Source organism: Typha angustifolia, chromosome 15, assembly GCF_048772165.1.
Source record: "Typha angustifolia cultivar Huaian chromosome 15, ASM4877216v1, whole genome shotgun sequence".
In the NCBI taxonomy this organism is placed as follows: Eukaryota; Viridiplantae; Streptophyta; class Magnoliopsida; order Poales; family Typhaceae; genus Typha; species Typha angustifolia.
The window spans coordinates 560,267-572,895 of NC_133253.1; the positions used below are offsets into that span (position 1 = coordinate 560,267).

A 12,629-nucleotide genomic window follows, 5' to 3' on the forward strand; every position below is an offset into this window, starting at 1 on the left:
ATATCTCCCTGAGCTTAATAGTTGATTTATATATCTGCTTAGGACTTCATCTCACTAACTAACTTGATGGTTAATTTGAAAGAAACGAAATATAAAGAATTTTTCTTGGAAAGCCAACACACCTTTGGATTAAAACAAAAGAAATTAGTGGAAGTGGAGTTGCTTTTCCCCTTCCAAATGTGAAATTGACATTCCCTCATCTTCTGTTCTGATTCTCTAGCTTTTTTATTCCTTTATTAACTATTTTTTTAATAAAATTTCAATTAGGGTTTAATTCTCAATTATATATTACAGCTTTCAGTGTGGGGCTAAAGGTTAGAAAGTACAAAATGCTGTAACCATAGTGTGCTGGAGAAAAGCTATAGCTCTGGCTCGATTTATTTACTAAGTTGGATCCATTTATTTTATTTGGTGTGAAGCAACCATCATCTTAAACCAACCAACCACAAGTTACAATGAAGCTTCCCTTCTTCTAAATAATGTATTACAATAAGTAAATATTTGGTAGACTAAAAGAAGTAGAGTTATCTATAAAAAAAAAATATGTTAAACGTAAGATAATTTTCTTTTATATTTTAAAACAGTCATTATGTTGATAATATTTTAAAATCTCAACTCATATTAAATGATACTCAAATTGAATTTAATTTAACCTTACTACTAGTATCGCCTTTATATTTAGATAAACACAATTTTTTTAGTAATTTAATTATATTTATTTATTTTTCATTTATAATAATAGACTCTAGTGTGACTCAATTATATTAAAATATGTATCAATTATATAAAATATATACATTCTGTATTATACGTTAAATTAAAGAACTAAATATAATTAAATTACAAAAGCGGCAGATAGACAGCACCGTACAGAATTGCCGAATAATCTGGAAAAAAGCGCGAATAAGAGCCGAGAGAAGGAACTCGAATTCGATTCCCCTCCCAATAAAACAAATGATCTCATTGCTCCCGCCATTAACTCCACTACTATCTCTCTCTCTCTCTTCGCTTTCTCTCCCACTCGCATTTATTTACCACGAATAGCAACATCGTCATCTCATTCGTAGCAACGAAAGGTCGAATTTTGCTCGCCATCGCCGGTCCCCGGCGGTGTGATCGCTGCCTCCTCTTCTTATCGGAGCTACGCCAATCGAAAGGGACCTTTGCAGATGTGATATCCGGGGAAGACGGCGGAGATGGCTGCGGAGGAGGTATACGGCTCGATCAAGAAGAAGGCAGCGACGTCGAGGAGTTGGATCCTGTTGGATTCCACTGGGGAAGGGACTATCCTAGACTTGGATAAGTATGCCATCATGCATAGGGTTGAGATCCACGCGCGGGATCTTAGGATCTTGGATCCCCTGTTATCTTATCCTTCTACTATATTGGGGCGGGAGACAGCTATCGTTCTCAATCTCGAGGTGGTTTTTTTTATTACCGGACTGCTTTTTGTGGATGTTTAAATTTAATATAGGTGCTTTTTTTCGTAAAATTTTGGTTGCTAACGTTGGTTTCTTGGTTTCTGGAGCAGCACATTAAAGCAATAATTACTGCAGAAGAGGTATGCTTTCAAGCAACTATCCCTTGGATTTGTTTTACTAGTTGTTGCTCTTTTGAGGAAAATGAGGTTTTGTATTTGGAAAACTTGATTAGTGTCTTGTGTAATATGGGTTCTTGGATTAGGTTTTGCTCAGGGATCCAACGGATGATAATGTTGTCCCAATAGTGGAAGAGCTTCGCAGGCGGCTACCATCAGCTAATGTTGCACAACAAATGCGTGATGATGGGATGGAGAATTTGAGTGGACAACAACATGATGTAGAAGCTACTGAGGAAGATGGTAAAATTGATTATCTCCTTTTGCCTACTGAGAAAGTGTTCCTCATTGACTTAATTGTCGGAAGATGCCATTGACAACGGTGAAGTATTTAGGAATATATACTGCATATTATATTTGACATTTCATTTAGTGTACTGGTTACCGATCGGTTTGTCTTTGTCGATTCTTTTGGGTAACAGTGGATTAAGAATAATTAACTATGCTAGAAAAGTGCTTGTAACTGTTGGCCTACTTCTTGGTCACCTTAATTATGCTTTCAGCTCCTCCTCTATTTATTTCTTTATAGTAATTGTCTCTTTTCCTGACAGTGCTAATCTCGTACAATGTAGAGTCTCCTTTTGAGTTTCGCGCCTTAGAGGTCGCTTTAGAAGCGATTTGCAGCTTCCTCGATGCACGAGCCACAGAGCTGGAGACTGCTGCCTACCCTGCTTTAGATGAGCTGACTTCCAAGGTGGATGAGTTTTAAATGATCTAACAATTTTAATTTGCTGTTATGCTACGAGGGGTAGTATCTTGTTTTTTTTTTAATAAATCTTAACCAGTTAACTGATGTTTTCATGGATCTCTGAAGGAGGTTCCATGAACGAAATTAGTGTATTACCTGTTCCCTTTTATGTTATTGTTAGTCTTGATTTGCATACTACAGTGTATTAGATGCTTAGATGTTTCTATGGATTGTGGGGATTTTCATGCTTTTCCAATTTTATTCTATGAATTGTACATTAACCATTGGGTGCTCTCTTTCTTCCTTTTTCCTTTTTGTTTCTCTTTCTGCAATGTGTTACCTGTTGCACTGCAATCCAGATAAGCAGCCGTAATTTGGACCGAGTACGAAAGTTGAAGAGTGCAATGACAAGGTTGACAGCTCGGGTCCAGAAGGTTTTTCATTTCCCTTTCTAGTATTCCGTCTGCCTTTTGTTTTAACTGTTAAATCCTTGTACATATTCTTCTGTAAAACAGGTTTCAGTTGTGTCTATTGCTTAGGTCGTATGTAGTTCTGCTGGCAAGAATTGTAAAATCTTAACAGAAGATTAATAGGGTGGGCTCTGTAATTTGTTTTGCACCTTACTGCTTTATTATGTAGTAAGAGCTAGAAGGACTCAGCAAGTAATATTAGCATTTTAGCAACTAAGCATACTTCAATGAGACCTTAGAAATAACAAGTTACCTCCAATTGAACTTCTACCATATCTGGTTAACTGATTTTTAAAGCTAGGTTCTTGTTGAGTCCATTGAATAGTAATGAAGATCAATAGAGCAGCATGTTTAACTCTCTAGTAGCATTTGAGCCAAGGGTGGCAAAGAACATATTCTGTAGGAGATGCAGCAGCTAGTGCTTCATATGGCCTATATTTGTTATGTAGCCCCTAAAAGCGAATGACTTGGTTGAGCCCAAAAGGTTGGCCACAACACTGTTCTTGAGGTGATAAATCCATGAAAAAGATAGTCTGCATGTTAGTTGATCTGCAATTCTACATTCATATAGGCTGTGGAATGCCCTAGTTATTGTTAAGTCAAACAGATAATGATGTATTCCAATAAACATGTGCTGCAGAAGTGAAAGATAGTCAGATCATTTTACAAGATAGTTGTTTTACTTGTTAACTTTCATCAGCATACTTTTATCATACTCTAAAAGATTTAATAGCTGTGAATAGATTGAATGGTTCGCTTATAATAATCTGTCTGATTTAGAATTTTATCATTTCTGTCTTTTGTTGTATGACCAAGTTTACCATCTGCCCAAGGTAAGAGATGAGCTTGAACAGCTACTGGATGATGATGATGATATGGCGGATCTTTACTTGTCAAGAAAGTTGACTGGACCTTCCTCTCCTCTGAATGAATCTACTGCACACAACTGTTTTGCTGAATCACCAACTTTAGGGTCAAAGATATCTAAAGCAAGCAGGGCTAGTGCAGCAACAACAAATGGCAATGAGAATGATGTTGAGGAGCTGGAAATGTTGCTTGAGGTCATAAAAGCAGTATCTGCTTCAGCTCATGGCTATCCCGAATTTCAAACTATATATCAAATAAAAAGAAAATATATTCTACCATTGGATGAAATCTAAGGTACCTTTATATCTGTGCAGGCATACTTCATGCAAATTGATGGAACATTGAACAAATTGGCCACAGTAAGTCTTTAACAAAGTTCTGCCTGTCGCATATTAAATGAACTGCCCCAAATGGTTAGCACCTATATTGCAAAAAAAAAAAAAAAACCGGTTTGAATATAGAACTCTTCACTGTTGAGCTCGTTATTTTCTTAAAATACTAATCCAGATTGAATATTATTATTCTGTAAAAGTGATACTAAAAGATTGGAACAGAATACTAAATCATTTTAAGTCCTCAGACATGAATGAAAACAGAGAGATTAGCTATACAACAAAAATCATGAAACTACTGAGCTCTGCGTTCAACAGCATATTTAGTGAGTTAGCATATGAGGAAATTTTGCATGGTAATTTGGAAGCTTGTGTCAGTTATAAGTGATCTTAAAATTACATGAGCCATTTTATGCCAGATATTGATATAAGAATGTTATAAAATTTCTTTCCAGCTACGTGAGTATATTGATGACACGGAGGACTATATTAATATTCAGGTATCCCTTTCCAGAAATGCATATGGTTACTTGATAATATGTTGACAGAGAGGCCTATAAATAAACCTGCTGATAATTTGGTTTATGCAGCTTGACAACCATCGAAATCAGTTGATTCAGGTAATAGTTCTGAAACTTTTCTTTTTTTTTGGGGCCATCTACTGTATAAGAATATGGTCGCTTTGTAACTTATTGGAAGATTTGCATTGTGCCAGTGATTGTCTGTCCACTCTGCTGTTGTTATGTTGTCTTAGTCAATCAGATATTATAAGATCCTTTGTTGAAGTGTGGAGTAAGTTTTTGGTCTAATATTCGTAAGTAATTTTCTTCTCCAATGTGACAGTTGGAGCTGTTCTTGAGTTCTGGCACTATAAGCCTTTCACTGTACTCATTGTCTGCTGGAGTCTTTGGAATGAATATACCGAACTCCTGGACTAAACACCATGGATATGTTTACAAATGGGTAACTGGCTACTCACCAGCAAACCTGGGCATGTTTTACGTCACAGTTATCGGTATCTGGCTCACATTTTCTCTTCAACACCTGTGCAGGTGGCCCTTATCCCAGGGGTAGTATGTGCTTTTCTCTTTATCCTGATTGTTGCATATGCTCGCCACAAGGGTCTTGTTGGATCTTAATAGCTTGCTGAAGTCCATGCAGTTGAAAATCTGGAACGCAATCCTGCTTTGAAATGATACATTCAGTCATGGTCTCTTTCGAGTATTTTTCTCAGAGTAAATGTTCTTTTCCCTTTGAAATCTACCTCATATGTCTGAGCATTGCGAATCCTGTGCACAACCTGATTCAAAAGTTTGCTTGATGACTCCACACACGAACCTTTTATTTTTATTGTGAATATTAACTCAGGATCAAGTTCTTCGAGGAAGTCTAAAAAAGAAAAGGTACAAAGATTACTATTTCCGATCCCGGAATTTATGTCATCTCTATGTACAATTCAGTTGCACTGCTAAAGCTCAATTATCCTACTGTGCTTGTGTTGCAGTCTTGCAGACCAGGATAAGAATTTTTATTTTATTTTTAAATTTTATCTCGACTTTGCTTTGACCGTTGACCACGCCTAAAGCATTGTTGACAGCAACTGAGCAACACGGTCCAACTCCAAGGTGGGCCTAAGTACTTGGGCTTTGTTGCTCCCTGCTGAGCGGGGCCCCTTTAAGTACCAATCTAATGCTTATCCACAATTAATAGTCCTCTCCATTACATCTGTAACAGTCTGAGATAACAATCCTTGCCAATATTAGGAATAATATTTCTTGTCAAGCTTGCTCTGTTGTTGCGTTTAAGAAGCCAACAGTTTGTCCGAAATTTTCAAAGAGAGATAAAAACAGTTTGCGCCAAGAGAAGGAAACCTTTTCTAGTTTATGTTGATGAGTTAAATAACAAACTCTATTCAATTAACTTCAGATCGACTTATCCTTATGGGTATAATGGCATTATCGTCAAAAATTAATTAATCGAAAAAATGTGCATCTTTGCAACTAGAACTAATCATTAGTAAATAGGTCAAATAAAATTGCCGTTTGACATTAGTAACATCTAAACGACGGTAAAGAAAAACTTAATATATATTTTTCTATAAAAAAAAAGAACGCATATTTTGTAGGGAACCTCCGTAGTGTAACATGTGCATGTACGTACAAGATTAATGTAGTTGAATTTTCTACATCTAAAGGAGCAATATACCGAGACCCTCAACTCTCAAAGCCACGTTGTTTTTTTTCCCGCAAGCGAGAGAGCACGCCCAAAAGACCCCCCTTCTCCTTTCTCTCTCTCTCTCTCTCTCTCTCTCTCTCTCTCTCTCTCCTTCTCTCCTCGTCGTCGTCGTCGTCTTCGACCTCTTCCAACTCCTCCTCCTCCTCCTCTATAATCCTCTCCTCGCCCCCTCCAGCTTCATCATTCCCCATCTCCAAATTCAACCCTAACCCAATCCTACTCTTTTCCGCGTCTCGTCTCGTCTCACCTCTCCCCTGCCTTAAAGATTCCACCTTTCCTCGAATCGCTTCTCCCCTCGCCGCTTTCGACCCTTCCAATGCACGATATGGGCAGTTGAGTCGACGGAGAATCTCGTCACTCGGTGGTTTGAGTTGGTATTCGTCGCCCGAGTTGACCGGAGCAAGGCGACGGAGATGGCGGGGCCCTCGTCGCCGCGGACGCCGCCGCAGGTGGTGAGGGTGAGGAGGGAGCTCCTGTTCTCGCGCATGACGTGCCCCCTTTGCCATAAGCTCCTACGCGAGGCCACCACCATATCCGAGTGCCTCCATACGTGTGAGTCTCACTTCCTCCTCCTCCTCCTCCCTTCCGTTGATTCTGTGATCTGGGTGCGTGTTTTCTTGATTTCTGATAGTTTTGTGGTGGGTTTCGGTATTTTGGACGTGGGTTCCTCGTGGTTTTAGGTTCTTTTGATTTGGGTCTTTCCTATTTCGTGGTGTTAGAATACAGCAGTCTCTATTGTGTGGATTCGTTGTCTGGATTGTATTCTTTAGCTCCTACCGGGTATGAGGTGTTATTTGTGCGCAGACACGATAAAAAGATGAAATTTTTACGTGATATTGGTTCGTTTCCGTTGCTTATTAGGCTAGAAGATCGACATACTTAAATGGAGGTTTGAGGAATACTCATTGGAAGGTTTATTTTGAGAAAATTGATCTCTTTTCTTAAGTTTTGTTGTTCGACTTGCAGTAAAGGGGTAGAAAAACACTAAGCGTGTGGTGAATGAATGTGTTAGGTGTTATTTTTTCTTGTTATTTTTTCTGCAGCATATCACCGATCACAAGATTTTAATTATTGTCTTTTTGAGAGTTTGTGCTATTTACTTTCGGCCAATCATCATCATGTTATTATAAATTAACCATCTTTGACGTTTATTCAGCAGTTTGCTTGGTTGAAGTTAGTTGGTGTTTCTGTTTTGATCAGTTTCTATTGCAGTTGTTGTCTTCTTATTACAGAAATAAGTTGCAAAAACTAATGTTTTTATGATTTTCATGTGCTAATCTTGATGAATGAATGATATTTAGAAATAGATATCTTAAGGAATCTGTATATTAAAGACTAAGAATACAATTTCTTAACTGAGCCTATTCTGTGCTTTCTGCATTTACTGTGTTGCATAACTGAACTCCTTTATTACTTGAATTGTTTTTATGCCAGGATGCAGTGAATTTAGTTGATTATTATATCATAGAAAAAGATTGACTTTCTGGCTTTCAACCTTGCAAGCAGTTTGCAGGAAATGTATTTACGAGAAACTAACTGACGAGGAGGTAGACTGTTGCCCGATATGCAACATTGGTCTTGGTTGTGCTCCTCTGGAGAAGCTAAGGTTACCTTCTCATTGTCTGGCATTGATGTTCTTCCTGATGTTCTTTTCATTGATTATCTATTATATTATCATGAGTTGCAATGCAGGTATCATAATCTGGATATTCTTGTGCAGATATATACTGTTCAGTATAAAAGGATAATCCAATCACTTTCACTAAGTTCCGCACACATGAGTAACTTTCACAAAAAAAATTTCATGGGGCACTGTCATTTAAAAAGATGTAATTGAGAGCCTCTGAGACATAATATTGGAACTTGCAAAGGCTAAGCTGATTTATCTGTATATGAATTTGAATATGTACTTGTGATAACCTTTACCCATACATTATATCTGGACATAATAATCATATTATGTTCCTTCAGAAGATCTGTAACATGGGGCAGAGATGGAAAAAAGAAAAAAATATCTTTGACTCTTTAAGCAGCACATGGATATTGTTTTAATCTCTCCTACAGATGCAATTTGCAGAATGTTTAGTTCATTGCCCTTGTGGTATTTAACGCATGTTTTATTGCATGCAGACCTGATCACAACATGCAAGATATTAGGGCTAAGATATTTCCTTTCAAAAGTAGAAAGGTTAATACTCCTGAAGCTCCTTCTGTTCCATTGCCTGTCAGAAGAAAGGAAAGATCTCTTTCTTCATTGGTTGTCAGTGCTCCTAGAGTAGCAACGCAAACTGGCTTCACAGGAAGGCGAACTAAAGCTGCTAGAAGGGCTGCTGCCTCACGTGGAGCCTCTTCTTCCATGAATGAGTCCATAAAGGAGGAAAATAATGTCAAAGATCGAGATGAAAAGACAAGTTCACCAATGATTTTGACAAGGATGAGTCACAGAAAAGTACAGGTAGAGAAAATAAAACAAAATCACCATTCTTCATGCCTGTGAGAGGTCTCTATTTAGACAACTGTCGTTGTGAAGTCATCCTATTGGCTGCCCTTAGTTGGACTTGTATTTGAAGTTCCTTTCATGGTGAATGTTAATTGCTCCTTTGTTTATGCAGAATAATTTGGATGCAGAAACATCTAATAACGCATCAAAGGAAGAAACAGATAATGGCAGAGAGTCGTTTTTGGATAAGGCAGAGCTCTGGAAACCTCTAACTTGTCTGGTTGAGGCTGCGAATAGAACAAAAGCTCTTAGGTCCAGCCCACAAAGACTCATTATTAAGGAAGAGAAAATCAATAACGCTGATAATGAACCATTTTTTCCTAAAACCAAGTGCAAGGAACATCTGCATAAATACAAAGCTCAAGAAGAGAAAAATGGCAGTGCTTCCATGCCTCCTGCATCAGCCAAAGCTAGGAAATTGAATGGAACTAGTCGTAGAAAGAAAGACATTGGAACTTCTGCTCGAGCCCTACTTGATGCTGCGAGCACTCTGCGTGATTGGAGAACATGTCCAATTTGGTTCTCGTTAGTTGCTTCTCCTAACCTGTAAGTATCTCTCTCTTCTTCAGTTTGTAATGGTGAGTTCCACGGAAAGTTTCTATATTATGATTCTAAGTTAATTGCAAACTGGTCAGGGAAACAGGTGGCCAATTGGCTCAGTTACCTGCCAATTACCTGAGGATCAAGTGAGTTTGCTTTCTCCCACTATATGAGTTACATAATCATAATCATAATCATATCAAGATGACTCTCTCAATATTCGCACTCTTTTTTGCTAGTTATTTTCAGAAAAATCGGAATATCAAATATCTCTGTTTCATTTTAAGTGGCTAATTTCTGAAACGTAGTGATCTAATAATTAGTACCATGAAGCCTAAGGCAGTCAGAACAGTAGGAGTTGTGCAATATTGCACATGAAATGTATAATGGAACAGGTAGCTCCGTACTTTGCTTCAGAAGGTAAAAGATAGAGAGAACTCTTGCTGAAATCTATCAGCACTGACCAAACAATTATAGGTGAACTAAGTTTGTTAATCGAAATGGCTAACTAATAATTGCCTTTGAACAAGTTCTGAATTATTGGTGGAGTAGCCAGTGGAGTCCAGCATTAAATGGAAAGATGGCTCATATGTGTTACAGCTTGTTAAATGATATAGCCACATGATTTACTTGCATATGGTTCTGCTTTTTGGCGGCATTTTTGAAGTTATAATATTTGCCTATAATTCTGTCTTTACCATGGTTCCATCACAATTTAATTCTATGACATAAGAAATGATCACATGCTTGTACTTCTAAGATGCAAAATATTATGTTAATAATGAGAATGTTTGGAGAAAAAAGTGTTTAGATGTTCATCTCTATTTTTAAGTGATTAAAAAATATATATCTATGATCACTTGTTCCCATCTGATATCATTAAACTTACTATTCTTCTTCTTCCATGCCTCAGAGATGGTACTCTACCTGTTTCTTCCATCCAGAAGTATCTTGCAAAGAGACTTGATCTTGCAAGTGAAAATGAGGTGCATTCTCAATAACTATCAGAGATGTGTATCCATTGCTTATTTTGATTACATCACTAACATAATAGGTGTTTGGTATTAATTGTCTTATAGTTACTAAATTCCTTTTCAATTTTGAGACCTACGCTTTTTAGATATCACTTGCTAGTTATGTTAGCATAGCATGAATCTACTATATCCAAAGATTGAGTCCTTGACCATGCATAAAAGGCCCAACAGTGCTGATTGTGAGCAAGCACATCAGGTTAATCTCTGAATTTTGACAATAAAGCAGTGAGACTCAGCTTGTTTCTTCATCCGCATGATCTTAAGGTGCAATAAAAAGGCACAACCATTTAAGTTATTTTAATTCTTTTTGACTGTATGTACTTTTGATCTTCTAAGATTAGGACACGGTATTGAAGGACTTTGATGATTTAGAATTCTATAAGATTATCGATTTGGAGCTATCTTTCGATGGACAACTCTTCCTCCATATTTTATTGGTGCTGGAGTGGTCATAGCAAGAATAGATTAAATTGTAAAGTAAAATGACTGTTCTTATCTAGGCATCTGCCCCACACCACCAGAAGGAGATCCAGAACAAGTAGTGATTAGTTTTGGATAAGAAAAAAAAAAGTTCTGGTGGTAAATTACTAAATTTGAAGTCTTCTCTTCTTCATCTCATGATATTATTGTTATCACTCAAAAAAGCTTGTGGCGATACTTCTTGATTCATGTACTGGATTTGTACTAGTGCAGAAATGCAACATGCTTATACTCACGTGATTAGTTGACCTTCTCTCATCCAAGCTTTTATTATATAACAGGTAGAAATCATGTGCCAAGGTCAGCCAATGAGCCCCAACATGAGCCTACACAGCTTAGTTGATTTGTGGCTCAAAACAGAATCGTCGAACAAAATCGAGGGAATTGTGGGCTCATCAGGTAAGGACTTTGTCACAGTGCTAACCTATCGGCGCAAAATTTCAGCTCCTTGAGGAAACTCAAAGCTTTCAACAATTCTCCGACGACGAGGATCTCAGAACTATAGATGTCCATCACTAGGCCGTTGTGTGATCATTGTGAAATTAATGTATGTCTATCAAATAAATGATTTGGTAGCTAGTTAGCTACAGCAGTTGTTCTCCTCGTTTTTTTTTTTTTTTTTTAATTTCTTTTCCTTCATTAGCAATGAGTTGTCTTCTTCTCTAGGCTTTGCGAGGTTTGGTCTCTCAATTGACTCAATTTTTTCCTCCTCTGCTTTGCATTAGTTATAAAGTTATATGCTTCGTTTAGCCATGTATTGTCTTTGTCTTTGTTTGTCCTCCATTTTTCCAATCTCACCCACGAGTGTTGACCATTTCAGAGAATTCTTATCCTTCTTTCCAGTTAAGAAGTTTGATGCTTTCTATTGAACATCATATTCTTTTTTAGGATCTATCATTTCGAATGTATAATAATATATCATGTCATTCTACGCCATCAAAATCCTCTTCACCATCTACAGCTGCAAGTATTAAATCCCTATCAAAGTATTTACAAAGAATATGATAAGTAATAAACACCAACAAGAACCATGATTATATTAAATTTGCCTATCAAACCGCCCTAATGTAAGTCGGCAATATCGGACCACCACCCGCCGATATCAAACCAGCATTAACCGCATCCATCTCACCAAGGAACAAATCTTCCGTACTCCTAAACACCGCATGCAATCCAACCAAACCAACCCCGAGAGTAACCGATCCGATCAAAGTCCACCCCACCTCCGTGAGGAAGACGACGACGACGGTGGCGGCGGAGAGGACCGAGAGGACGGCGCCGTCGTCGACGACACGGTTGAAGAGTATGAGGGGTCCTTCCCGCGAGAGGTAGAGGAAGAACCACGCAGCGAAGAGGGCGGCGATGGCGAGGAAGGTGGAAGGTTGGGAGAGGAGGCAGAGGAGGAGGACGAGGAGGACGGCGATGGCGTAGTTGGCGCGGAAGTAGGCGAAGTTGCGGCGGAGGCGGGTGGCAGCGTCGGAGGTGGTGTCAGGGAGGGAGAAGGCCGCGGGGTCGAAAAGCTCCGACGAGGGGCGACGGGCGGCCATTAAGGTTTCGAGGTGGCCTTTGACGCGGGAGACGAGATCGGCGAATCGGGAGGCTGCCGGATAGGAAGACCGTGGTGGAGGTGGCACCGGCGGTTGATTGGGGTAGATCGCGCCGTACCCGGCCGGCGACGAGGTGGTAGGGTTCCACATGTGGAAACCTAACCCTAGAGCTCAAGAGGGGAGAGGGGAGAGGGGAGAGGGGAGAGGGGAGAGGGGAGAGGGGAGAGGGGAGAGGGGAGAGGAGAGAGAGGAGAGCTGAGGAGGGAGAAACGGCGACTCGAGGAGGGAGAAGTCGACGAAGAAATGCAAATGAGGTGGGAGCATCGGACGGTCCAGAAT

The 12,629-nt window shown here is 38.9% G+C and overlaps 3 protein-coding genes across 6 annotated transcripts; 2 read left to right on the forward strand and 1 right to left on the reverse strand.

The window, feature by feature from the left end:
* Positions 1 to 897: 897 nt before the first annotated feature.
* LOC140776951 (magnesium transporter MRS2-I-like) lies at positions 898 to 5,525 on the forward strand. 3 transcript variants are annotated; one of them, XM_073120815.1, is made up of 11 exons: positions 904 to 1,421; positions 1,532 to 1,561; positions 1,684 to 1,840; positions 2,149 to 2,291; positions 2,645 to 2,719; positions 3,589 to 3,816; positions 3,937 to 3,981; positions 4,410 to 4,454; positions 4,545 to 4,574; positions 4,798 to 4,917; positions 5,007 to 5,525. In XM_073120815.1, the coding sequence occupies exons 1-11, from the start codon at positions 1,197 to 1,199 to the stop codon at positions 5,091 to 5,093; spliced, it is 1,185 nt and encodes a 394-aa protein (XP_072976916.1). In that variant the 5' UTR covers positions 904 to 1,196; the 3' UTR covers positions 5,094 to 5,525. The 3 variants fall into 3 exon arrangements, with proteins under 3 accessions (XP_072976918.1, XP_072976916.1, XP_072976917.1); XM_073120816.1 differs by having other exon boundaries at positions 906 to 1,421; positions 2,170 to 2,291; positions 5,007 to 5,520; XM_073120817.1 differs by lacking the exons at positions 4,410 to 4,454; positions 4,798 to 4,917; positions 5,007 to 5,525 and having other exon boundaries at positions 898 to 1,421; positions 4,455 to 4,564.
* A 669-nt stretch (positions 5,526 to 6,194) lies between these two features.
* On the forward strand, positions 6,195 to 11,514 carry LOC140779946 (E3 ubiquitin protein ligase DRIP2-like). 2 transcript variants are annotated; one of them, XM_073125294.1, is made up of 7 exons: positions 6,195 to 6,741; positions 7,696 to 7,795; positions 8,320 to 8,644; positions 8,802 to 9,235; positions 9,325 to 9,375; positions 10,143 to 10,215; positions 11,025 to 11,514. In XM_073125294.1, exons 1-7 carry the CDS (start codon positions 6,603 to 6,605, stop codon positions 11,193 to 11,195), a joined length of 1,293 nt encoding a protein of 430 aa, XP_072981395.1. In that variant the 5' UTR covers positions 6,195 to 6,602; the 3' UTR covers positions 11,196 to 11,514. The 2 variants fall into 2 exon arrangements, with proteins under 2 accessions (XP_072981395.1, XP_072981396.1); XM_073125295.1 differs by having other exon boundaries at positions 9,333 to 9,375; positions 11,025 to 11,163.
* A 152-nt stretch (positions 11,515 to 11,666) lies between these two features.
* Positions 11,667 to 12,440, reverse strand: LOC140778220 (PRA1 family protein F3-like). The gene is made up of 2 exons (XM_073122826.1): positions 11,852 to 12,440; positions 11,667 to 11,704 (listed from the first exon to the last, which is right to left on the reverse strand). Exons 1-2 carry the CDS (start codon positions 12,438 to 12,440, stop codon positions 11,667 to 11,669), a joined length of 627 nt encoding a protein of 208 aa, XP_072978927.1.
* Positions 12,441 to 12,629: the final 189 nt, after the last annotated feature.

Bases quoted from the DNA above. Each gene is read 5' to 3' on its own strand.
- LOC140776951 (XM_073120815.1), top strand. From the start codon at position 1,197: ATGGCTGCGGAGGAGGTATACGGCTCGATCAAGAAGAAGGCAGCGACG. The intron at 3,982-4,409 runs GTAAGTCTTTAA...ATTTCTTTCCAG, and splicing joins CATTGAACAAATTGGCCACA to CTACGTGAGTATATTGATGA. The intron at 4,575-4,797 runs GTAATAGTTCTG...CCAATGTGACAG, and splicing joins ATCGAAATCAGTTGATTCAG to TTGGAGCTGTTCTTGAGTTC.
- LOC140779946 (XM_073125294.1), top strand. From the start codon at position 6,603: ATGGCGGGGCCCTCGTCGCCGCGGACGCCGCCGCAGGTGGTGAGGGTG. The intron at 6,742-7,695 runs GTGAGTCTCACT...CCTTGCAAGCAG, and splicing joins ATCCGAGTGCCTCCATACGT to TTTGCAGGAAATGTATTTAC. The intron at 9,376-10,142 runs GTGAGTTTGCTT...TCCATGCCTCAG, and splicing joins GCCAATTACCTGAGGATCAA to AGATGGTACTCTACCTGTTT.
- LOC140778220 (XM_073122826.1), bottom strand. From the start codon at position 12,440: ATGTGGAACCCTACCACCTCGTCGCCGGCCGGGTACGGCGCGATCTAC. The intron at 11,705-11,851 runs GTTTGATATCGG...TAATACTTGCAG, and splicing joins GATGGATGCGGTTAATGCTG to CTGTAGATGGTGAAGAGGAT.